The sequence below is a fragment of the Salmo salar genome, chromosome ssa05 (genome assembly GCF_905237065.1).
Source record: "Salmo salar chromosome ssa05, Ssal_v3.1, whole genome shotgun sequence".
NCBI lineage: Eukaryota > Metazoa > Chordata > Actinopteri > Salmoniformes > Salmonidae > Salmo > Salmo salar.
Genome location: NC_059446.1, coordinates 29855811 through 29882823, shown reverse-complemented (window position 1 = coordinate 29882823; position 27013 = coordinate 29855811). Strand labels below are relative to the sequence as shown.

The 27013-nt window shown below is 43.6% G+C and overlaps 1 protein-coding gene across 4 annotated transcripts; it reads right to left on the bottom strand.

The window, feature by feature from the left end:
• Positions 1-23: 23 nt before the first annotated feature.
• On the bottom strand, positions 24-27013 carry LOC106604570 (calnexin). 4 transcript variants are annotated; one of them, XM_045718040.1, is made up of 15 exons: positions 26864-26895; positions 25571-25645; positions 18422-18655; positions 16813-16886; positions 16452-16510; positions 14033-14256; positions 13111-13303; positions 12721-12910; positions 12379-12492; positions 11550-11706; positions 9828-10043; positions 3820-3939; positions 3449-3566; positions 3133-3281; positions 24-2913 (listed from the first exon to the last, which is right to left on the bottom strand). In XM_045718040.1, the coding sequence occupies exons 3-15, from the start codon at positions 18650-18652 to the stop codon at positions 2851-2853; spliced, it is 1908 nt and encodes a 635-aa protein (XP_045573996.1). In that variant the 5' UTR covers positions 18653-18655; positions 25571-25645; positions 26864-26895; the 3' UTR covers positions 24-2850. The 4 variants fall into 4 exon arrangements, with proteins under 4 accessions (XP_045573996.1, XP_014054814.2, XP_014054812.2 ...); XM_014199339.2 differs by lacking the exon at positions 25571-25645 and having other exon boundaries at positions 3123-3281; positions 26864-27013; XM_014199337.2 differs by lacking the exon at positions 25571-25645 and having other exon boundaries at positions 26864-27013.

The following is a 27013-nucleotide window of genomic DNA, read 5'->3' as shown; positions in this document are numbered from 1 at the left end:
CAATGAAACACTCGGGCTCCCAGTCAGTTTCTAGTAGGCCTTTTTATTCATCAAAACAAAATGGCATCCCCATTCATAGATGACTGCATTTATAACAGACATGGGTCAGAGGAGCAGTCTATGACCCATATTCACATGATGGCTATCCGTGATCACAGTATTTAAAGCCACCACTAATCAATTATTCAACATTACCCATGATGTGACATTAAATCTCAACCGTGATAACCAAAGGTAACTCTTTATAGTTTCTCTCTAGTGTACAGGACTAAGTTAGGTTAAACCCATTCATTTCGGTGACCCATCAGAGAGAGTTGTCACACAGGAAAGCTGAGAGATATGTAAGGTACATTACAGTGCACTGTTCAGTCTAGGAGTCTTATCTAGGCAGCTTTAGGTAGAACCAAATAAAGGGAAAATAATGAAAACATTGTAGACTCAAATGAAAAGATAGCCACAAAGAGCGTAAAGGAGAGATGCATGTCTTTAGGAATATTCATAAAAGGGTAGTTCTCTGACCTTTTCATTTTCTTAAATGCCAACTAGGTGCCTTGGTCTCCCACCTCATATTTTATCTAAGCCTCAAACCAAAACCACACAAACCCTGCAGCAATAGTACCATAAAGAGACACATTACTAATCAGGTTGCAGTGGGAAGTAACTACATCGCATATACCCCATGACACAGGTCATTTCACAATAAGAAAAAAGAAAACAATGAGAAATGGAGGTCTATTTCCTCAAGGCGGAAGCTGTACATGCCAACTAAATTTCAGGGGTGACGACCCCCCGCCACACCACACAAAACCATGAGACCAATACAGGAAAAACACACCGCCAACCTCCAATCTCTTAATGAAATATTTATGTTCTGTAAGTTCTACCTTTTCCTCCCTGCCCTCCAAAATGTACTGTAGTAGATGAATGCCCAATCAACCAACAGCTGCTGTGGATCCTCATCACCCAATCACATGCAGCTTAGAGTTTGTCGGGGGAACCAATCCCCATTCACCGGGGAATAAGAATTGTGGGATTCCAAACACTACTGACTGACTTTCACCACTAAGGAATCCGAGACCACAAAACTTGACCGGGATTCCATGCAGACAGCGACAGCAAATGACCTGGTATGTGTTTCTGTGGGAGCCTCAGTTACCTTGAAAAGTGCCAACTCTTTTTTTTATTTTTTATATGAGACGAACCTCTAATGGCTTTTGACTTCCACTGCTTTTTAGGATGGTCTGAAAACAGCGTGGACAGGTTCACAAGAATGGGAGTAAGAAACAAGGAACATTAAATACTGTAGGCCACAGATAGGTATCAGCTACCGAGCGGTTCCAATCTTTTCTCCTTAGTTCCTTTTTCATGTCGTATGAGATTAAGTTTAAAAGGAAAAGATATCATTGAATCATTCAGTGAGAAAGTGGTGAGGGGGAAAGCTTGTCTGACACCCTGAGAGTATTCTTTATGACTCTTGTAAGACTCAGACGGTCATGAGAAACATAAAAGTCTTAAAGATCTGTGTTAAATTCTGCTGCTGCTGTTTTTGACTTAGGAAATGCAGTCACAGGATGTGCTTACTTACTCAGCTACCAATAGCCAGGCGGGAGACTGAATTATCCCACCAATGAGGGAGGATGCACGAGCTGAGCCAGGATTTTTTTTTCTCCATCTTCTCTTGATGAGTCAGCAGGAGCAAGGACATCAGTATGAAAACCTTGGCATCTCCGCGAAGCCTGCCGGCAACCAACAGTCAACCCTCCGAGCACCAGCCTCACATACTCCCTCCCTCACAAATATTTGTTAATGTACACTTACAATATATCCCTACATTATAGAACAAAACCAAAGGGGGAAAAAAAATGAAAAGGGAAAAAAAGCCATGTACAAAGTATTAAAAGAAACGTCACAGTACATTCACAGAAGAAAAACGTTTGCCAAACCTTGCTCTCTAGGGCTGTGTAAAGCAGCACAGAATCTAATCTACTGAAGCCTGTTTACTAAGCTCTCTCTCTGCTTCAAACTTTGCCCGCCCCACAGTTTTGCGGGGAACTAAGCATGTACAATGGATCCCCCTTACTCTCAGCTTCACTCTATTAAGAACAATTTCAGCGAGGTATTCTACAACTAAAACACACTTAAAAAAACCGTGGTGGGAGCCACATGGAATGTCGAGGAGACCTGTTTATCATGGGAACATTAGTCTCTTGAAACCCCCCAAAACCACAACTGCAGTGTTAAAAGCAGGCAAGACATCCAAATTGCATGTTTTTTTTTTCTCGACCCTCAACAGAAATGTTCATGTTAAGTCTATCTACTCCTCTGACACATACAAAACACATGGGACTGTTAAACTGGACCAAGCAAGAAGACATTGAGGGGGAAAATGGCTAAAACCTACGAGCTGTAGTGTTGCCCAGATTCACCGGTTGATAAATACTGTCTAGATCTGCGGGATGGATGGATGGTGGGCCGATTAGCAGAAGCATAGGGTGTTGGAGGTGGGAGGAGAAGAGAAGACAAGGTGGGGTCCCTAGGTTAGTGTCTGCTGCACTGTTACAGAATGGTATGGGAAATCGATTTATTCTTTCTTCGCTGTTCGAAAAAGCCCCTTTCTACACCAACAACCCAGTCTTCATCTTCACCATACTGGAATCCACACTTCCATATTGGAGGCAGTCATGATTGTTTTCTGTTGATCCTGACGAGAGAGATCGCTTCATCGTCCTGGGAGGGGGAGGTGTGGAGAAGACAGCCGGGGGCGGTGGGGAATAAAGGGAGCCGGGGGGAGGAGGGGGGGGGTCAGGCCAGTTGGTTTAAATCAGAAGATCCAGGGTTGTGGCAGCCACTTCAGTCCTTTCTCCCTTTTGTGTTTCTAGGGGACCTCCTGAGGACATCATCTTGTTGTTGTTTCTGGAGAGAGCGGGAATGAGAGGGAGCTTTGGGTCAAACAAGCCAACATTATTTCTATTCTGAACGATTAAATGAACACAATTATTTCTAAAGCCCCTTTTACATCAGAAGTTGTCAACAGTGCTTCTACAATGGTCTTTCTACATAAGTGGCAAGCTCTGATTTGTCGTCACAACAAACCACATCATGCTAACCAAGACTTAACTTACTGTCCCGTACCTGATCAGTTGCCGCCTCCTCTTCCTCTTCCTCATTTACTGCTGCCTCCTCTTCTTCTTCCTCCTCCTCCTCCTCCTCTTCTTCTTCTTCTTCTTCTTCTTCCTTCTCTGCAGGGCTGTCCTCTGCATCACTCTTCTTCTCCGCTGCTGCTATGGAAACCAACCAACACAGATTAGCTTTTACTGAGACCATTGTGAAATACCCCCAGGTGATGCAAGACAGCACGCATTGTCAAGTAAAATGACACACCGTCTTGACATACATTTGTGAAGCTACAGTACAGACAGAGAGGGGGACCGAGCCAATGAGTCCTAACCTGGCTGGCTCTTCTCCTCCTTGACTTGGTCCTCCTCAGCCTTCTCTTCCTCCTCCTTCACGTCTGGCTGGGGCTCGTCTGTCTTCTTGTAGTCAGCTGCAGCTGGAGCCGCCGCCTTCTGTTGGGGAGAGAGAGAGAAAAGACACACATCAACACAGATCTAAACATTGTCTCTGATGACATCACTTAGTCACCCATTAAGGATTTTACTCCCACCGACATTTACTGAAAGTCTTGGGGGGGAAAGAAAAGTCCAGACTTGAACGAACTGTCGACAAATAACCAAGCTGAGGTAAATGTGTGTGGGAGTAATTTTAATAATAAATTAGACACTATTGAGATGAAACCTTAGATGGTCTGTGGTCCCTCACCTTTCCGGTGCAGAAGAAGACAACGATGAGGATGAGGGGCACGGCCACAGTCAGCACATAGACCACCCACAACCAGGGACGCTCGTCTGCTGCAGTCATCATCTGGTTTACCAGCCCGGGCTAGAGGAGATGGGAGAACAGTCACGGAATGGTCAAGATCTGGGAACCATCGACCACAACCAACATCAACCATCGACCACAACCAACATCAAAATTACAAGCAGGGTATGGATTACATATGCACTATTGGGGGTGCCGTTGAAAGTAGTTCTTTGTAACAAGTTTGCCACAGCATGGCTGGTATAACAAAGTGTTGGGTATGGGGCATTAAAGAAATGGTCGGAACAGGTCTATACCAAGTCAACCACAAATTAAAAAAAACTTCACTCCTGTATCTTTCATGTGGACCCTACATGTGTATTGTGTAATGATTTTTTTTTAGGGTTTCTTTACACATCTCACTCACTTCCTGAAAGTCTTCATAAGGGCTGGGGGCTTCCTGTTTCACAGTGCATACTTGTGCAACATACTTGTGCACTTGATAAAACAGAAAGACCCTCTTGCTTTTGTTCAATCTCGGTCAAAAGAACCCCTTAGTTTGATCATTCATTAGTCCTAACCTAAGTCTTGCATACTACGGGAGACCATTTCGGAACAATGACAGATCACGGGAGGGTGTGCATCCAACTCCATCCATACTACAATAGCAGACCTGAGACGAGCTGTTCCATATTAACCTGTTGGGGCTAGGGGGCAGTATTTGCACGGCTGGATAAAAAAATGTACCCGATTTAATCTGGTTACTAATCCTACCCAGTAACTAGAATATGCATATACTTATTATATATGGATAGAAAACACCCTCAATTTTCTAAAACTGTTTGAATGGTGTCTGTGAGTATAACAGAACTCATTTGGCAGGCAAAACCCTGAGACATTTTCTGACAGGAAGTGGATATCTGATGTGTTGTATTACCTTTAAACCTATGCCATTGAAAAACACAGGGGCTGAGGAATATTTTGGCACTTCCTATTGCTTCCACTAGATGTCACCAGCCTTTACAAAGTGTTTTGAGTCTTCTGGAGGGAGATCTGACCGAACAAGAGCCATGGAACGATGATGGCCCAATAGACACCTGGCGCGCGAGTTCATGTTGGGTACCCTCGTTCCAATACGTTATAAAAGAGAATGCATTCGTCCACCTTGAATATTATTCATGTTCTGGTTAAAAAAGGCCCTAATGATTTATGCTATACAACGTTTGACATGTTTGAACGAACGTAAATATATTTTTTCCCCTCGTTCATGACGAGAAGTCCGGCTGGCTTAGATCATGTGCTAACAAGACGGAGATTTTTGGACATAAATGATGAGCTTTTTTGAACAAAACTACATTCGTTATGGACCTGTGATACCTGGAAGTGACATCTGATGAAGAGAATCAAAGGTAATGGATTATTTACATAGTATTTTCGATTTTAGATCTCCCCAACATGACGGCTGGTCTGTATCGCAACGCGTATTTTTCTGGGCGCAGTGCTCAGATTATTGCAAAGTGTGATTTCCCAGTAAGGTTATTTTTAAATCTGGCAAGTTGATTGCGTTCAAGAGATGTAAATCTATAATTCTTTAAATGACAATATAATATTTTACAAATTTTTTCTAATTTTAATTATTTAATTTGTGGTGTTGACTTGACTGCCGGTTATTGGAGGGAAACGATTTCCTCAACATCAATGCCATAGTAAAACGCTGTTTTTGGATATAAATATGAACTTGATAGAACTAAAAATGCATGCATTGTCTAACATAATGTCCTAGGAGTGTCATCTGATGGAGATTGTAAAAGGTTAGTGCATCATTTTAGCTGGTTTTATGGTTTTGGTGACCCTGTCTTTGAATTGACAAAACATTACACACAACTCTTGTAAATGTACTGTCCTAACATACTCTAAATTTATGCTTTCGCCGTAAAACCTTTTTGAAATCGTAAAACGTGGTTAGATTAAGGAGATGTTTATCTTTCAAAGGGTGTAAAATAGTTGTATGTTTGAAAAATTTGAATTTTGACATTTATTTGGATTCAAATTTGCCGCTCTTGAAATGCACCTGCTGTTGATGGAGTGCACCACGGGTGGGACGCTTGCGTCCCACCTAGCCCATAGAGGTTAACAGTGGCAGCCAACTGGCCCAGCATGGCTACCAGTGTAAAACCAAATGATCCATAGAGCAAATAATGAGGCTGTGAAAGCAATGGAATGCTCAGAGGGCCCCACGGTTCACTGTGAGGGGTATGTAGCTAGTACAGCCGTGTGTGTGCTGCTCTGACAAAGAGTGTGTGCGAGACTAAGAACAACAAGAAAGAGTGAGTGTGTGCACAAGGGAGAGAGAGAGAATCTAGACAGCAACAGAGCAAGAGCACCAAGTAGAGAACGAGGGGAAATAAACGAGAGCTGAGAGAGAGAGCGGAGACCGAGAGCGGAGACCGAGAGAGGAGACCGAGAGAGGAGACCGAGAGGCCTAGATGTGTAGAGAGAGGGCCATTAAGCCCAACATGCCAGGCATCCCAGGAATTCATCTTTAGGAATAAAAGGCAGCATAGGTCCGGGGATGCAGGGATTTGGACGAGAGGCAACCAAACTAACAGCTAATCCTTGGGTACGAGCCAACATCATCCCAACTGGACTCACAACTCTACTGCACACAAGCTTATTTTGCCTCAACTGCAATGGAGCGAGACCACCTAATGACGACCTCAGTGGAAGGTGCCTGTGAGAGAAGCAGGGCCACTTAATAGTCCACAGCCCCAGCTGTACGTTTGGCTCTATGGAACAGTGTACTCCAGCGGTGAAAGAATGCACCAGCCACGTCAGGCTACACTCTTCCTCTGGGTAACATAGTCATGCTCGGCCATCTCAAGAAAGGGACCGGGTAAGAGTCATGCTAGGCTAGCTCAAGAAAGGGACCGGGTAAGAGTCATGCTAGGCTAGCTCAAGAAAGGGACCGGGTAAGAGTCATGCTAGGCTAGCTCAGGAAGCTTTTCAACTAAATCCAACTCATCATACAGAGGAGTAGCTGGAGCATGGTGACGATTCCACTGTTATTGCTCAGCTTGGTCTCTCTCTCCCTAGAACACCACGTGTATGTCTGTTTCCACTTATGGGGCGGAGCAGGACAGGGTTTTTACACGTCACACAGAACAGATAGCCACGCTAACCAGTAGCGTTCCTCTGAAGGGCGTGGGGAGAGTATCTATTCTGGTGTACCCATGAGAACACACAGGCAGAGAAGTCACCACTAACCACTGATATGCTGATATCATCGAATGTTTACAGAGGATTGGGGTGATCCATCTCAGCATAGGAGTGCTGATCTAGGATCAGTTTTAGAGGTCGACCGATTAATCGGAATGGCCGATTAATTAGGGCCGATATCAAGTTTTCATAACAATCGGAAATCTGTATTTTTGGACGCCTTTATTTAACTAGGCAAGTCGGTTAAGAACACATTCTTATTTTCAATGATGGCCTAGGAACGGTGGGTTAACTGCCTTGTTCAGGGGCAGCACGACAGATTTTTACCTTGTCAGCTCGGGGATTCAATCTTGCAAACTTACGGTTAACTAGTTCAACGCTCTAACCACCTGCTTTACATTGCACTCCACGAGGAGCCTGCCTGTTACGCGAATGCAGTAAGAAGCCAAGGTAAGTTGCTAGCTAGCATTAAACTTACCTTATAAAAAACAATCAATCATAATCAATAGTTAACTACACATTGTTGATGATATTACTAGTTTATCTAGCCTGTCCTGCGTTGCATATAATCGCTTAGGTACACGTTTCTCCAACCATAAACATCAATGCCTTTCTTAAAATCAATACACAATGATATATTTTTTAACCTGCATATTTAGTTAATATTGCCTGCTAACATGCATTTCTTTTAACTAGGGAAAATGTGTCACTTCTCTTGCAACAGAGTCAGGGTATATGCAGCTGTTTGGGCCGCCTGGCTCGTTGCGAACTGTGAAGACTATTTCTTCGCCAAATGGGGGATGATTTAACAAAAGCGCATTTGCGAAAAAAGCACAATCGTTGCACGACTGTACCTAACCATAAACATCAATGCCCTTCTTAAAATCAATACACAGAAGTATATATTTTTTAAACCTGCATATTTAGCTAAAAGAAATCCAGGTTAGCAGGCAATATTAACCAGGTGAAATTGTGTAATTTCTCTTGCGTTCATTGCACGCAGAGTCAGGATATATGCAACAGTTTGGACCGCCTGGCTCGTTGCGAACTAATTTGCAAGAATTTTACATAATTATGACATAACATTGAAAGGTGGTGCAATGTAACAGGAATATTTAGACTTAGGGATGCCACCCGTTAGATAAAATACGGAACGGTTCCGTATTTCACTGAAAGGAAAAACTTTTTGTTTTCGAGATGATAGTTTCTGGATTCGACCATATTAATGACCTAAGGCTCGTATTTCTGTGTGTTTATTATATTATAATTAAGTCTATGATTTGATAGAGCAGTCTGACTGAGCGGTGGTAGGTAGCAGTAGGCTCGTAAGCATTCATTCAAACAGCACTTTCGTGCGTTTTTCTAGCAGCTCTTCGCTGTGCTTCAAGCATTGTGCTGTTTATGACTTCAAGCCTATCAACTCCCAAGATTAGGCTGGTGTAACCGATGTGAAATGGCTAGCTAGTTAGCGGGGTGCACGCTAATAGCCTTTCAAACGTCACTCGTTCTGAGACTTGTGGCAGTTGTCGATGTGTTCCTGGTTCGAGCCCAGGTAGGAGCGAGGAGAGGGACGGAAGCTATACTGTTACACTGGCAATACTAAAGTGCCTATAAGAACATCCAATAGTCAAAGGTATATGAAATACAAATCGTATAGAGAGAAATAGTCCTATAATTCCTATAATAACTACAACCTAAAATTTACCAGGGAATATTGAAGACTCATGTTAAAAGGAACTACCAGCTTTCATACGTTCTCATGTTCTGAGCAAGGTACTTAAACGTTAGCTTTCTTACATGGCACATATTGCACTTTTACTTTCTTCTCCAACACTTTGTTTATGCATTATTTAAACCAAATTGAACATGTTTCATTTATTTGAGGCCAAATTGATTTTATTGATGTATTATATGAAGTTAAAATAAGTGTTCATTCAGTATTGTTGTAATTGTCATTATTACAAACAAACCAAAAAAAAATCTGCCGATTAATCGGTACAGGCTTTTTTTGGGGGTCCTCCAATAATCGGTATCGGCGTTGTAAAATCATAATCGGTCGACCTCTAATCAGTTTAGCCTTTTAGATCATAATGAATAAGATTACATGGACGCAAATACTTGATCAGCGCTCCTATTCTGAGACGACACTTCATACAGACGGCCCCTGACCCTAGGTCTGTGTTTGGACAACACGTCACCTCTAGTTTAGTCTGGATTTACTCTATTGCTAACCCCAGAGGCTAGAGACTTCATGCAACGCAGCAAATATTTGCATAGCTCCATGGAGGGGTTTCAGAGAAGTCCCTGGCTACAAGGATAGGTCCCGTAGTTCTACTTGCTGCAAAACAAACGTCCATTGGGAAAAGTATGATCTCGCTGTACTCTACTTCTTAGATGCAACAGGAATCTAAAAGAGATGTTGAAAGTGCCATGGTTAGAATAGGAGAGTGGGCCTGCCAGGTAATGACACTACATATATTTCCTTATCAAATGTCTGCATATTTTTTGTTTTATCAACGAGGCGTGAGGACTCACCCGTCCTAACTATTATGCGACCTCTCAACATACCTCTACATGGGTCCTTTGTACACCATCTTCACGCTTTGCTGGCAACAACAGTTACGTTTCACGAGAGATCCAAATTAAGTATGATTCATGATCCACATGAAGCATTCAAGTGTAGGTGTGTAAGTATATGAGTGTCTGTGTGGGCCTGTCTGTGTACGTGTGTGTGTGTGCGCAGTTGTGCCCACCTCAGCGGCTCCCTCAGCAGCTTTCTTCAAGCCCCAGCCGTCATTGGCCCAGCGCTCGGCCGTGTGCCGCTCGTTGGTGATGAAGAAGTTATCGAAGAAGATGTCGCTGGACATGGACCATAGCTCCAGGCCCACGGCGTTGAAGGGGGTCATCCTGAAGGGATGGAGGTCCTCGAAGAAGTCCGGATTGGCAATCTTCCTGGGCTTCCACACACCCTGGGGGGAGGAGAGGCGGAGGTACATTGAGAGTAGAGTACACTCTACTGTGAGCGTTACAATTATTTTGGGGTTATGGGAGCTATTTCTAAGTATATTGGGATTTATCTGCAACGAGAGCTAAGTAGTAAAAAATAAATAAAAAAAAGACTTTAACACACAAGAACACATTAAATAAAGTTACTACTCAAGATAAGAATATAAATAATCTCTCATCAATACATACACCACATGACCAAAAGTATGCGGACACCTGCTCGTCGAACATCTACTTCCAAAATCATGGGCATTAACATGGAGTTGATCCCCCCTTTGCTGTCACAACAGCCTCCACTCTTCTGGGAAGGCTTTCCACTAGATGTTGGAACATTGCTACATGGACTTGATTACATTCAGCCACAAGAGCATTAGGAGTTCCAGTTCATCCAAAGGTGTTTGGTGGAGTTGAGGCCAGGGCTCTGTGCAGGCCAGTCAAGTTCTTTCACACCAATGTCGACAAACCATTTCTGTATGGACCTCGCTTTGTGCAACAGGGGGCATTGTAATGCTGAAACAGGAAAGGGCCTTCCCCAAACTGTTGCCACATTGTTGAAAGCACAGAACCGCATATTTGTATGCTGTAGTGTTAAGATATCCCTTCATTAGAACTAAGGAGCCTAGCCCGAACAAGGAAAAACAGCCCCAGACCATTATTCCTCCTCCAAACTTTACAGTTTGCACTATGGTAGCGTTCTCCTGGCATCCACCAAACCCAAATTTGTCCGTCGGACTGCCAGATGGTGAAGCGTGATTCATAACACCAGAGATTGCGTTTCCACTGCTCCAGAGTCCAAAGGCGGCGAGCTTTACACCACTCCATCCAACGCTTGGCATTGCGCATGGCGATCATAGGCTTGTGTGCGGCTGCTCGGCCATGAAAACCCATTTCATGATGCTCCCGAAGAAAAGTTACTGTGCTGACGTTGCTTCCATTGGCAGTTTGGAACTCAGTAGTGAGTGTTTAAACCGAGGACAGAAGATTGACGCTCTACAGCACTCCGCAGTCCTGTTCTGTGAGCTTGTGTGGCCTACCACTTCGCAGCTGAGCCGCTGTTGCTCTGACACGTTTTCACTTCACAACAGCACTTACAGTTGACCGGGGCAGCTCTAGAAGGGCAGAAATTTGATGAACTGACTTGTTGAAAATCTGGTATTCTATGACAGCGCCATGTTGAAAGTCACTGAGCTCTTCAGTAAGGCCATTCTACTGGAGATTGCATGGCTGTGTGCTCGATTTTATACACCGGTCAGCAACGGGTGTGGCTGAAATGACCATATCCACTAATTTAAAGGGGTGTCCACATACTTTTGTATATATAGTGTACAAATAGTTGCCAAATTCTGAAAGAGCAAGTGCAACTATTGTGTGTATGTTATTTAGGCTACACACTTCACTGGGGTGAAACATGTTCCTAAAGAGGCTGATGCTTTGGTATATGGTACACGCTGGGAGGTGTGAAGGGTTACCTGGTAGTTGGGATTGTCGATCATTGGGGCCTTCCACTTGCCCTTGTAGTTAGGGTTGTCAATCATGGGCCGTTGCCAGGCACCGCAGCCGGGGGCGGTCTCACAGAGGGCGTTAGGGATCTGAGGGGCCTCCCACTCGCCATCCATGTCCTCATCCCTGGAGAAAAAGTTACGAAAATGTCACAGATGCAGTCATAAAGTGTACAAAATGATGGTATATGGTTGCACACTGTGGGTGTGAGAAAGCAAAGAACATGAGAAAGAAAAGACAGACCGCATTTAGAGGATGTCGAAAAGGGGTCATTAGCCCGTATCTCAACATTGGTCTCCTCCCTCTTTCCACTGTGTCCCGTTCCTCTAGCTCTTCTCTACCGGCTCTAATTTAATTTCCGTCACAGAAGTGAGACATCAAAGCAGCGAAAAAGGAGCTCGTCGCAGCCCAAAAACCAGGCCTGGCTGTCCTGAGGCAAAGCACGCCTTGTGAAATTAGCTCCTCTCACCAGGAAGCCCACTCTCTTCACAGAGAAGAGGAGCTGCCGCAAAGGCTAGCAATTAGCTTCCAACACACAAGTGGGCTGACCCAGATGAGGATACACCATGAGGGAAGAGAAGATGAAGGGGAGGTGGTAGACGAAGGGGAGAGAGAAGACGAAGGGGAGATAGAAGACGAAGGGGAGAGAGAAGACGAAGGGGAGGTAGTAGATGAAGGTAGAGAAAGAGGAGAAAGACAGAAGAGATAGGAGTACTCTATGGCAGAGGGGAGAGAGACAGCAGTTTGAGAGTGTAGCAAGATAGCGGGGTGAGCTGAATGCAACGGTATGGTAGTTACCAGTCCTCGGGTTTGACTGCATCGGGGTCACTGGTGTATTCTGGCTGATCATCCAGCCAGCCGTCTGGCTTCACTGCATCCTCATCTGGGATCTGTTTTGGTGCATCCTCATCCCTGTGGGGCAGGGGGGTGAGTTAGAGGGTACACGCACTAACGCAGCACCCCCACACCTTGCACAATCATTAAAAAATTAAAAAAAATGTCCACAGGACACACACCTATTATCCCATGTCAAAACAATCCAACTACATTTGAAACATGCACATGCTGTGTAATTTACATGTAAGCTAACCTGTTGAAATAGCCTCTCTCTCCCTCTTACACACAAACACAGGCCCTTACCAGTCCTCAGGTTTGACTGCGTCAGGGTCCTGGATCTTGGGCCTCTCGTCCCAGTCCTCTGGCTTGTGGTCATCGGGGTCCTCGATCTCGGCCGCAGGATTGATGGGTGGGGTCATGTCTGTCAGCAGGTTACCACTGTTCACCACTGTCTGGTCTACCAGCACCTCAAAGCTGTTGTCTGGGTTCACCACTAGGAGGCGGGAGAGAGACAAATGGTTAGAGGAACTAATAGAAATGTAACAAGAAGAACGAACACTATTCCCTAATCTAACTGGCATACGATCGTGTGTTCTACACACTACATTTCTATGTGATCGTTATGTGACATCGCACCAGTTAAAACAGTAGGGATACCTAAATGGTGCCTGAGAACATGTTGAAATGTCTTACCCAGTGTGTAAAGGTGGGTCTTCTTGTCGGTGTAGTAGGTGCGCAGGTCTGCGTCAGGCTTCTTGGCGTGCTTCTCCTCGTACTCGCCAGTCTTGGGGTTCTTGTGGCGGAAGATGAAGTGCAGCTTGTAGTCCTCGCCACACTTGTCTGGTCCGAACATGATGGTGTAGGGAGTCTTGTCAACAAACTCATCCTGGTGGGAAGGACAAATATACATTTACTGTGGCTCTGTATTAGAGCATTATGGAATGTGTAACTGGCTACTGGATTTCCAGGCCGTCTACATTGGTACATTTGAAACAAAGACCAAGCTAAGGGGTCTTCTACATAAACAGAGCACTTTTGAGAGGTTATTTTGTGTTTTCTGAGAGTGTCTTAGATTGCATGGTGCACAGATAGAATAATGAGCCAGATATTTCACTGGATGTATAAATATGAAGCATCCGCATGGCGTCTCCACAAACTACCAAATATGGTGGTGAGAGGAAGCCCAGTGGCTGGCAGTGGGAGATGACGGAGCGAGATGGATTTTAGCCCATCTTCTGCAGATTCTCATCGATGAAACATTTGATCTCAATACAGTTTTCTGTTTCCAAAACTAGAATATTTTACGAACGGAGTGGACTAAGTTTTGTAGATTTAACCATTTGCAAAAGTATAATATTTCTTTTATTATTATAATTATTCAAAATCGTTTTTTACACTGAGTCCAAGGGTGCATCGAGTTACTGCACATGCACTTCGCAAAGTAGGTGTTCCCTAACGAAAACATGCTATAACGTGCCTTGGCTTCGTGTCCTTGGCTTCGCCCCCCTCCTTTCTTGTTCTATCCACTATGACTCATTTGTTCCCATTCGAAACGAAAGGCTGTGGTCTATCTTGGGTTAGTTATAAAAATCTTTGGTGCAGACGTGTGGCTTACCAGGTTAAGGTCTGGGGTCTGGGAGAGCAGTTTGACGTAGGCACCACCACAGTCGATCCCCTGCTGGAAGTTGACCTCATACTGGATGATGAGGGGTTTGGTGTCGAAGATGAAGGGTCTGAGGAGCTGGGCTGAGATGGCGTGGTGCTTAGCACGTGACTTGAGGACCAGTCCTTTGTCTCCGGGCAGCTTGCTGTCTTTCATGTCCTCCACCTCCCATTTACCTGCAAGGAGGAGGTCAAATATGCAAATATACTCACTTGATAACTGCCTGAATGGAGCCAAACCTAGGATGTATTCATTAAGCACCAAACACACAAAAAAAATTCCGTTTGTAAAATGATTTGCTATGTTGTGCCCTACTTAATACAATGTATCAGAGACCTGGCCTAAAATTAACACCCACCACCCGCCCAATGCAGGTAGATTTTAGCATCGGCGGGTAAGAATATCTAATTGACCAGCCATGTTGGCGGGCGGTCACACTTGGGGCTCTACAGTGCGAGCATTTTATATAAAAATAGTAAAAAGTCAAGTATGGGCACATGCTGCAGTAGCTGTTTTCAAAGTATTTCTGCCGTTTTGTTTCATATCTGGTAGTGCACCAAACAATGTGAATCCTAATGTTATAGCTATACCACCTGGCTGGGGGGCTGTTTGCACTATGAGTGAAGTGCTAAAAGATTTGTTTTTTAGATGCAATCTACATAGGCTTAAAAGTTGGTCTAACTAATACAATAAGGAATTATACTTGTGTTTCTTGGATATTTACATTGTTCTGTTCACAAGTCAAGTTGTTTTTCAATGTTTACGTTTGCTTCCACTGCTAGCGAAGACATCGGCCTCCACAAGTCAGATTTTCACAGGCACACCCGATGACTCAAGTGGCACCATTACCACGGTAACCTTAAAGAGGCAGCTGAAAATGTTTCATCTCTGATGTTCTGGTTAACTTCTCTAGGGTAGGGGGCAGTATTTTGACGTCCGGATGAAAGGCGTGCCCAAATTAACCTGCCTGCTGCTACTCAGGCTCAGAAGGTAGGATATGCATATTATTAGTAGATTTGGATAGAAAACACTCGGAAGTTTCTAAAACTGTTTGAATGAGGTCTGTGAGTATAACAGAACTCATATGGCAGGCAAAAACCTGAGAAAAATCCAACCAGGAAGTGTGTAAATCTGAGGTTTGTAGTTTTTCAAGTGATTGCCTATACAGTATACTTAGGGTTCATTTTGCACTTCCTAAGGCTTCCGCTAGATGTCAACAGCCTTTAGAACGTTGCTTCATGCTTCTACTGTGAATATGGAGCGAACAAGAGGGCCTGGAAGTTGATGAGTGAGAAAATGACATGACCTCAGAGGCGCACGCTCACCTGAGAGTTAGCTGTGTTCCTTTTCTTTTCTGAAGACACTGGAATTGTCCGGTTGGAATATTACTGAAGATTTGTTAAAAACGTCCTAAAGATTGATGCTATACATCGTTTGACATATTTCTACGAACGTAAATAGAACTTTTTTTAAACTTTTCGTCATGACATTTTGCGCGCGCTTCCTGCATTTGGAGTAGTGGACTGAACGCGCGAACAAAAAGGAGGTATTTGGACATAAATGATGGACTTTATCAAACAAAACAAACATTTATTGTGGACCTGGGATTCCTGGGAGTGCATTCTGATGATCAAAGGTATGTGAATATTTCTAATATTATTTCTGAGTTTTGTTGACTCCACAAAATGGCGGGTTTGGTTTCGTGTCTGAACGCTGTACTCAGATTATTGCAAAGTGTGCTTTCGCTGTAAAGGTTTTTTTGAAATCTGACACAGCGGTTGCATTAAGGAGAAGTGTATCTATAATTCTTTGAATAACAGTTTAATATTTTATCAACGTTTATGATGAGTATTTCTGTAAATTGATGTGCTCATTCAACGGAAGTTTTGGGAGGCAAAACATTTCTGAACCTTACACGCCAATGTAAATATGAACTTTATCGAGCAAAACATACATGTATTGTGTAACATGAAGACCTATGAGTGCCATCTGATGAAGATCAAAGGTTAGTGATTAATTTTAGCTGTATTTCTGTTTTTTGTGACGCCTCTCCTTGCTTGGAAAATGGCTGTGTGGTTTTTCTTGTTTAGGTGCTGTCCTAACATAATCTGTGGGACGCGGTTAAAAAGACTCAGTTCACAACATATTAAATTAAATTGAGCAATATACCACATGACATCTTACTAGTAACACATTTACTGATTTAGAAACATTACAAAGCACGCTCATCCACAAAAAAAGAACTGCTGTTTTTTGTGTAATTAATTCCCTAGAAAAATAATTTGCCTAGAAAAAAAATAATTTGTGGCTGGTACTAGACTAAAAAGTTAGTTTATGGCCCTGGTCAGAGAGGAACTGTCTTAGTGCCTACCATCATACTTGGCGATATCTTCATCAATGTCCTCCTTCTTGGCCTTTGACAGGACCCAGCTGAAACAGGAGAAGCAAATTGACTTGAGTCAAGTAAACAGGGTAGCACCTGGACACCATAGGGACAGCCCCTGGGGAAATGACCTTGGGGCTGCGTTCGTATTTAAGTCAAAATGTCAGCTGGTCGTGTGGTGAGCACGCACACAGCACAGGATGGCATATGAAGAGAAGACAAATGCAGTTTATAACACCCATGTTATTTCGGGGCAGCGTATTTGAATATATCTTCCTTGATGTAGATGTAATTTGCATTACAAATGACTGGATATAATAATCCCTGCGTTTAAAGTTTGAGTTCTCACCTGTCTAGGGTCCCCCTGTCAAAGGACTCGGCGAAGAAGTGTTCCCCCATAGGCTCGGGAGCTTTGTAGGTCACCTAGAGAGGAGCGGAGAGCAGAGGGGTCAGTTCTTCCACTGCCCAGTGTGCCAACCAGGACACGTGTGTGTGTGTCCTATGCAAGAGCAATGGGAGGATATAGGTCAGTCAGATAGCAAACCTTCACGTCACATTGCTAGTCAATGTATCACCTCAGAGTTTCTTTTAAATGCCTCCCTACCTCTACTGAAGTTAGGCTAGTCAGAGATATTCACCACTGGAAACGTCTCATGACTCTGGCGTTAGCCATATCCTTTATGTAGAAACAGGGTCTAAAATGAACACCCGCCACCTGCAGGTAGATTTTGGCATTGGCGGGTAAGATGTTTATTTCACCAGCCACGGTGGCTGGTGTTCAGGGCTCCAGTGAGCCTTTCACTCGCATGTGTGAATAAAAATGGTCAAGTATGATCAAATTAATAGTCAAATAAATTCTGCAGAAGCTGTTGTTTTGTAAGTATTTCTGCCATTTTGTTAGCTGGTAATTTAATTGTACAAAGTCAAAGAACTACAAATACAATATAGACTATTCCACCTTGCGCTGCAACACTGCCTGGCTGGGGGCTGTGCGCATGTGAAGAGCTGAGTGGAAGATTCATTTTTAGAAGCTCTGTGCACAAGCATAAAAGTTAGTCTAATTTAATTTAAACTAAAGTTTACTGAAGTGAGACTTTGTCCTTGTGTTTCTTGGCTATTTACATTGTTCTGTTCACAAGCTAGGTTGTTTTTCTATGTTTGAGTTTCAACTGCTAGGGAAGAGAAGACAACACTTCTAGTAGTCAGACTCAATCTCACAGGCACAAACATGACTGGAGTTGCACTACCACAGTAACCTCCTGCCCTTAAAGTGGCAGGTGAACATTTTGTCTCATCTGTGATATTTTGGTTAAGACTCAGGTCATAAAAAAATTAATTAAACAAGATACCACATTAATTCCCCCTAGTAATACGTTTATTGTTTTCAAAACATTACAAAGCATGCTCATCTGTTTTTTGGTGTGTTTAGGTGTAACTTTAGCGGGGGGGAGTGACAGGTAGCCACAGTGGTAGGTGGACCAAAAAGTTTATTTTATGTCCTGTGTAGAAATATGACAATTTAGAGTAGACACTAACTAGTGGAGAAAATAAGGCCACTAAGCAGTCATAGCACAGGCTTTATCTCACTATCATTTGTGGTGTTGTGTGAATCACATTCATTCATTGAGATGAGCTCAAACCCCTCACTCGCTCTACAGCTCATTCACAATGGACATTTGACCAGTGAAAATGGGTCGGTTGGTATGTATGTGTGTACAAGTGAGGCACTCCCTTTGAGTGGATGCAGAGTATATATCCAAGCAGTAAACTAAATTATGATCCATTTATCCTTGAGAGGAACAGTGAAAAGCCATGTAGGCCTAACCTCTCCTCCTTGGCTGTCACATCTGGGTATGCTGGAGGGAAAGAGAGGAGCCACACTTTCTAACCACTACTGGGATTTTAACCACTAAAACCCTAACTTCATACACACTGGTCTAGGTCAATAGGATACTTACTTTAGGGGCTGGAGGCGGTCCCGGTGGTGTGTCTGCATCCTCTGGCTCCACCTCCCCGTCCAGAAGCTCCTCCCCAAGGCCCAGGTCCTCCAGCTCGTCCTCCACGCCCATGTCTTCCGCCAGCTCCATGATAGGCTCCTCCTCCTCCTGGTGGGCGGCCACTGTGGTCAGTAGCAGCGTGGAGCACAGGGCCACGGCCAGCAGCACAACACACCTCACATTCAGCTCCATTGTCTAGCGGGGAGGAGAGAGATCAATTAATAAACTAGGAGAAAATGTGAGCGGTTGCCTCAGCTGTCCATAAGTGCTTTAATAATAAGTATGGCAGATAACAGTGGTGGTCTTGCTGACTCGAGCCTACTAATTACTTTGGCTAATTAACAGATCCCCACTTCCTGTCTGCATCTACATTCAGACTCCCAATGTTTCCCCTAGGATTTTTTTCTGCAGTGGTGGCAAGGGTAGTGGGGTTGCATTGCTACTAGCGTTAGCGCAATACCATGCTAGCTGTTCCCCTAGACCCCTCAAACTCAACTCTGGACCGCCAAGTCAGTTCCACTGCATTTTTTCATTGCTCACCTATCATCATGGACTGATTTAGACCTGGGACATCAGGTGGGTGCAATTAATCATCAGGTAGAACAGAAAACTAGCAGGCTTCAGACCTTGTAGGGTAAGAGTTGAATTCCCCTGACAGATTATCCATTTAAAAGCACACCTTCGCAGAAATATACATTATTTTAAAAAATGACATACCGGTAATGAATATGGGGGAAAACACTGATTCCTATTGAATTCCTTCCTTAGCCGTTTCAGATTGTTAGCCACCTTACCTCAATGGCTAGAGAGGAGGAGCAGAGTTACAGTATTATTGCTTAGTTACACCCATCCGTTCCTTTCACATCAAAATGAATAAGAGTAGAGGCTGATTTCAAACAGTGGAAGCTATGGGTAGGGCATGAAAGATGGAGGGATGTGACGGAGAAAGCAAAATGACAGCTGAGGAAATGCAGCCATTTAATGAACAGTAAATAAGGGGATAAATGATATTTTTTTTAAAAGGAAGGAAACAGAGGAAGAATGTGTGCGAGAGAGAGACGGGACTACATGAGACACCAGAAATATGTGGGCGAGTGACAATGCAAGTTAGCATATCGTTGAGCTGGAGAAAAACGATACTTCCAGAGCAGGTGGCCATTGGGTCAAATTACATAGAGTTTTTTTATCCTATTAGAACATAACGGCCTAGCGGAATAGGTGGTCCATGCAGGAATCAAACCCCCAACCCTGGTCTTAGAAGGACTATAATTGAAAGTTCCTGGAACAAAAATGGCCATTAATACTACTAGGCTCACTCCTAAGGTTTTAAACGTTTTATCCTTACCATGCCTACAGAACGCACACACCCTCTGACCGTTTCCAGGCATATGGTCACCATGCCATTACCCAGAGCCTCCCTGGCACCCATTGCCATAGCGACGAGAGGGGTGCCTGAGGGATATGCAGCCTCAGCCTTCCCCTAATGGGATTAGTCCCAATGAGATTACTCTAGCACACCATATAACACCCACTGAGTTCATACAATACACATATTTACCTTTCATATTATTCACAGGCAATTTACTCAACACAATACAAATAATTTAGGACAGACTGTGTACACACAGACATATGTTCCTCCAACACAGTCCCAAATCAACCCTTAGCCTGCCCTACCACCCATCTATTGGAGTGGACTACATAGGTGTTTAAGCATTATGGCAAATATTCTGCCTAATTATCAGAATGTTATTACAATGTTTAAGGCTGGCGCATGTCGCACTGAATGTGGGTCTAGCTTTCGCCAATCGCGTTTTAGGGACCATCCACAGTAGACTGCCAGCTTTTTTCAAACAATTCTACATGTAAAATCAGTGCGCACTCGTTTGCAAATTCTGTTCAGAGGTTCTAAGTACTCTCGGCCAGGAAACGCTATTGCTGTGTCTGAGCCCTTATACCTATCCAATCCTTTCAGATCTTCGCTAGCGCCTAGGGGGAAAGGATTGATTCAGGATTGGGTTGTCTTCTCTAATCGGATAAAGCCAATGAGATTGCAATTTGTGCCCTTAGAAATCCCCCTTACTCTCACCCCTCAGCATGTTCTGATACCATTAGCCAAATAAAGTGGGGCTGGGCACAGAGAGAGCGAGTATGTAAGAGTACTATTAGGTCCACATTACCATACGCAGTATACAACTGATATGTTTTCTGACCATAATTTAATCTAAAATCAAGTCATAACATAGAGGGATCTAACCAAATTCCATTAACACACTAACCAAAGTTACCAACTGTCTTTTTGTCAGGAGATTGCCAGCATCTACACGCTAGCATGCAATCACACACTATACATACCATGTACATAGCTTAACCCCACGTGGTATTAGCATTAGTAGCACCACCGGCTAGCACTTCCCATGGCATAGCAGTAATGGTGGTAACAAGCCCAGACAGTCTAAGCAAAATGGTTATTAGGTCAAGATAACCATAATGCACTACTGTCCATACATGGTATTAATACTCCAGTACTGCCGTTCTCACCACAGCTTCCATTTAGTATCGCTATTGAGCTTGTTCTGCAGGTCATATGGGCATTCTAAAGGCTCGCACACATTGCACCGAATGTGGATCTAGCGTCGGTACGGCGATCGTTCAGTGAGCCGTTTTTACAGGACCACCCGCTGTAGACATGACTGCCGACATTATTCACCCGATTATACAAGTAAAAAAAAAAAAAGACATTAAAAAAATAAATCACTGGAGCAGCTGGACAAAAATCCTTGAAGGTGGGTGTGAGAGCTATACACCCATCCCCCCCCAGCCAACTCCCATCTGTCCAGATAACCAGGGTGCTGTCCCCTCCAAGGGACACGTCACCTCTACAACCATATCCCTTAAAGAGTGTCCCGAGGGGACAAATCAGGGGAGTTGCGAACACAGCCCGTGCGTGCGTGTGCGAAATGTACAAATCGTCGAGGAGGTACTCAAATCCTGACTCATTGCAGAGAAGAAAGCGTTGGTGGACATAGGGTTGGGCGATATTTGGGGAGACATCTACTCTGATATGCTGCTCCCAATATCGCCATACCCAATATAATCGTTTGGTGCCGTTAATGACTAAATGTTTAGTACAATTTTGTGCTTATTTACAATAGTCGCATTCTCATTAAATAATCTTCATGCGGTTAAAAAAATAAGGCTTAGTTCATTAATTTAACATGCTGATAAAACTGCAGTTTAGGATTTGTACATTTTAAATGGAGTATAGTCTTGCAACATCATATACCATCAACGTCAGATATCACAATATTCAATTTAATCATATATCGGCACTAGCGTGGAGCAAGGGGTTTGGGTAGCCAGGCAACAGCCACTCAGGGTGGTTGTCACTAGTTAGCACAGCCACAAAGTCAAAAATGGCTATATCGTAAAAATTTATGAAAACAAAAACATTTGTAGAAATAGGCAGTGTTAGGCATAATTATGAATTTGTGGCTGTGTTAACTAGTGATGACCACGCAGTGCCTGAAGAGAAATTCATCTCAACTTTCCCTTCACAGCTTTTCATACATAGAAGAAACACTGTCACCACTTTGCTTTCACTACCCAAGAGGGACACCTTCAGGCCCGGTGATGGTCCTGGCGGTGTCTACGCGACAGCTGGTGTGTTCTGTAACAGAAGGCTCTGCCATGCTTCTGTTTGTAAACTGTGACTAGGGTGTTTCCCTGCAACAAGTCAGGCTGCCAACAGAGAGGGGATAACCAGAGGGAAGCTCACCACCAAAGCACCATGCATGTAACTTCCTGATGACCAAGTCAGGGGTTAAGATACAGGACTTTTGGGGGTGGGGCAAAAGGGTTGTAGTTGACTTGCAAGGTCCACAGTTAGGCTTGGGCAATATCACTGATCTGGCTTTCAAGTCTATGAAAATGCCCTTTGTTACAAATGTAACCAGAACCATGCATAATGCACATTCACTAATAATGCCCAACTTCTCCTAGCAGGCATTAGGCTACAGAAAATTAACACAGGTCTCATCAACAATCTCTCAAGCCCACGTGATAGTGATTGGCCAGCTAATCTTTATATTTCAAGTTTAGCCAACTTGGATCTATTTGCTAGCCAACGAAGTTGAACAGTTGAATTGTTATGAACACACCCTTCTGTTTGAAAAGCATGTTAGCCTGTCCACTTTGTTCAGATGTTGAAATCAAGTAGCCTAGACATATATACACAGAAGTATGTGGACATCCCTTCAAATTTGTGGATTCATCTATTTTAGCCACACCCGTTGCTGACAGGTGAATAAAATCGAGCACACAGCCATGAAATATCTATAGACAAACATTGGCAGTAGAATGGACTTACTGAAGAGCTCAGTGACTTTCAATGTGGCACCATCATAGGATGCCACCTTCCATCATATTTCTGCCCTGGTCAACTGTAAGTGCTGTTACTGTGAAGTGGAAAGGTCTAGGAGCAACAATGGCTCAGCCGCGAATTGGTAGGCCACACAAGCTCACAGAACCACAGAGTGCTGAGGAATGTAGCGCATTAAAATCGTCTGTCCTCAGTTGCAACTCTCACTACCGAGTTGCAAACTGCCTCTGGAAGCAACATCTGCACATCAACAGTTTGTCGGGGGCTTCATGAAATGGGTTTCCATGGCCAAGCAGCCACATACAAGCCTAAGATCACCATGCGCAATGGCAAGCATCAGCTGGAGTGGTGTAAAGCTCGCCGCCATTGGATTCTGGAGCAGTGGAAACGTTCTCTGGAGTGATGAGTCATGCTTCACCATCTGGCAGTCCGACAGACAACCTACCCAAATGCATAGCGCCAACTGTAAAGTTTGGTGGAGGAATACTGGTCTGGGGCTGTTTTTCATGGTTCGGCCTAAACCCCTTAGTTCCAGTGAAGGGAAATGTTAACGCTACAGCATACAATGGCATTGTAGATGATTCTGTGCTTCCAACCTTGTGGCAACAGTTTGGGGAAGGCCTTTTCCTGTTTCAGCATGACAATGCCCCCTTGCACAAAGCGCGGTCCATACAGAAATGTTTTGTCGAGATCGGTGTGAAAGAACTTGACTGGCCTGCACAGAGCCCTGACCTCAATCCCATTTAACACCTAATCGCCCAACATCAGTGCCCGACCTCACTAATGCTGGTGGCTGAATGGAAGCAAGTCCCCACAGCAATGTTGCAACATCTAATGGAAAGCCTTCCCAGAAGAGTGGAGGCTGTTATAGCAGCAAATGGGAGACCAACTCCATATGAATGCCTATGATTTTGGAATGAGATGTTTGACTTTTGGTCATGTAGTGTACTTTACTTCTCAGAATGAGAACAAGTTGCCAATTCCTTATATGATTGTATTTTATGCTTATTGCATATTTATAAACACATACTAGACAGCTAGTATAACAGTCTTTCGCTAAAATGCTGCTAGCGGTACCCTAATGCCGCGAGCGACAAACTGAGCATTGATTTTCCAGAATCAGCGATACTCTCGTTTTAGTAGTGTCTGCTCTGAGCATAATTTGAGCAGTTCAGACATATAGGGTATTGTTAGACAAGTTGCTATATTACAGCAGAATAATATCTCAATGTGTTTGTGTCCATATGACCCATTCTGTTGAACCAAACCTCAAATAGCAAGTTGAAACCACTTGTCAGAGAAGAGGATGTGATCTCTTGGCGTGAGAGGCAGGGGAAGGGGCTTGGTGTGTGTGTGTGTAAACCATAAAAATCTGTCCAAAATAAGGCCAATGTGTTTCTATAGGCTTATTTTGGACCTAAGCTTGTTGCCTGCCTTCCCGCCTTTGGGACAATGACGCCCAAAAATACAACATGAGAACAAGCGGACAAACACTCACAAAAACAGAAAATAACCTTGATTCTTGCAATACAAGAATTTGGAATATCGTGCAAAAACAAATTCTAATTCATTCGATATATCGCCCAGCCCTAACCACAGTCGCTCTGTTTTGGGGGACACAGGAGCTTGAAGGGTGCCTGCAGCCTAGCACAGATGCAAGGCGTTTTGTGGTCGAGGGGTGGGAGGGCTAGAAGGATAAACGTGAGAGTAGTGCCAAATGTAACTTTCTCAACAAAGGCTGAAGACATCATGCGGGCAAACAAAACCACACACACAGGAGGGGAGACCCTAGTTGTGCTGCCAAGTGGACAGCCTTCCCCCATTCACATCATGCCTCAGTGGTCACATGTCCTTGTGAGGGACAGAGCAGATACAAGGAGGGGGAGGTGACTGTAGACTAATCAATCAGTGCTCAAGCAACACAGCAAGGAGTATTATCTGTCAGCCAGTCCTCTGAATTCATTCCACCCAGTTCACTCTGTATTTGGGGAAAACAGTGCTGTCTTCTAATGCTGAGGTCATATGGTTCTCTCAGTGTACACCATCTAAGTAGGAGACATATTGTGCAAGATGTCGAACTGTGCTTTCACAGAGTGTCCTCATGGATAAGAAACATGCAGCAGCTGATACTGGAAAGCCAACTCTGTGCTATGAAGCCCTGTCTAGGTCATACTGTAGAGATCTGAGTAGGGGTGTGCCCTGGGCCTTCACCATCTCAAAAAAGATAATGCAAGACGTAAGAAGATTATATAAAAGCTAATATATTTTAAAGCATGTGTATCAGCCTATTGTGCCATTCAACGTTAGTTACTAAATTGTCATCAAGAGTGGAATTAAAACACAATTATCTTCTTAATGTCTAATCTTAAAATGTAACCGCTCTGTGTTAAATATTACCCACCAGAGAACTGAGAAGTTATTATTTAACAAGGTTAAACAACAAAATGTCCAACTTCCTACAGCCATTCAGATAAATTATTTATATTCATCCCTAGAATACCAATTACATTTCTCACAATAGCTATCTAGAAACGTGTGAACCATTCAATAAGACACCAATTCTAGCTTTGGAAAACATTGGGAGTCTGTATTGGTTGGACTCCCTGAGTTCTGCATCCTTCTGGTGGGTGGCGACGGAAAATAACCCTACCACAATATAGCCGGTTCACCCCCAAAAAACATTTCCTGTCAATAAAGGCATACGTATAATCTCTAGGAACTCGATTTACCAGATATAAAGTGATGTGTCCCTCGCTATCAAATAAGCGCCCGAATCCAATTGTTCTCCGAACTGCCCCATATTCCTGCAATTAGACCAAGCAGTTCGGACAAAAGTTGGATTCAGACATTTATTTGATAGTGAGGTTAACATCTCACTTTACATCTGGTAAATTGAGTTCCTAGAAATTATACATATGCCTTGGTGGCAGAAAAAAAAGCTGTGAAGCTGGCTATGTTGTGATATGGTTATTTTCTGTCACCAGCCACCAGATCGATGCACAACTCAGGGAGTCCAACCAATACAAAGACTTCTGATGTGTCCCAAAGCTAACCAATTCCGTTAGATAAGCAAACTGTAAAAGCCACATTTCCAAGAGGGCGCTGTATGACCTCTATCTAGCCGTTGCACTTTCTGGTTTCATTCAGTGGCGGAAGTGGGTTTGCAAAACTGGTCAGACTTCTAAGTGCTTTGCCAGTAATACCCGTTTCCATGGTAGAACAGGGGTAACAAGGTTTTCCTATAAAACGTAGCAATTCCTACAAGCAGGCTTCATGTAGCTCCTAAGGGAAATTATTTCACATAAGAATATTATCTGTAGCTAGCTATAGTACTCATCTTGATAACCTCCCCTTTGAAGGGAGTATGCTAATGTAACCCACTATATCCAACACAGGAAACGCGATTACAATGACCACACGAAAAAGGACATAACTACATAAATAGGGCACTTGTGTACGAGATTTCAATTGATTTCGCACCATGACACATACTGCTGCATCATCATCATCATCACCACGTTTTACTGATTTCTAGCGTTAGTTAAACTACAATATAGTTTTACAATAACGTTCCGACATTTTCACAAAGAGGCAATATTTGTCAATTTTCTTTGCTTTAACTCGAGGCTGGTATTGCTTGCTATCCACGTTCGATGCCTCCCATATAGCCAAGTTAGCTAACGTTAGCTTGCCCAACTTGTCTTACACAAAATGTCGGCAAAATGAACACACGAGCAAAGTGTGCAACTGACAGTGTTACATGACAATAAACGGAACAATGACATTAATTTGTTATCTTAATCGCTAACTAGCCTAAATTAGCTTGCTAGCTGGCCGTCAGCTAGCCAGTCTATGCTAAGACCACGCATGGGTTCGTGGTCTTATTCAGTAAGATACATGTATTGCAATTAAACGATACTGGCCTGTATGCAATCAGGTGAACATCCTATGTCAATTTAGACTGAAATTATAATTTAGCGACTTATGTTTGTAAGAAGTGATAGTTATTCGTCATTACTTACCTCCTGATTCCGATGTGACCACTTGGAACTACAGCCGGATCACGTGTGGCTTTGGGGCATGCATACTGGATTAGTAGCTCCACCTTCTCCACTTGCTGATTGGTTGCTAACCTGAAAACGTTGATATTTTCCGGGAATTATAGGAATTTG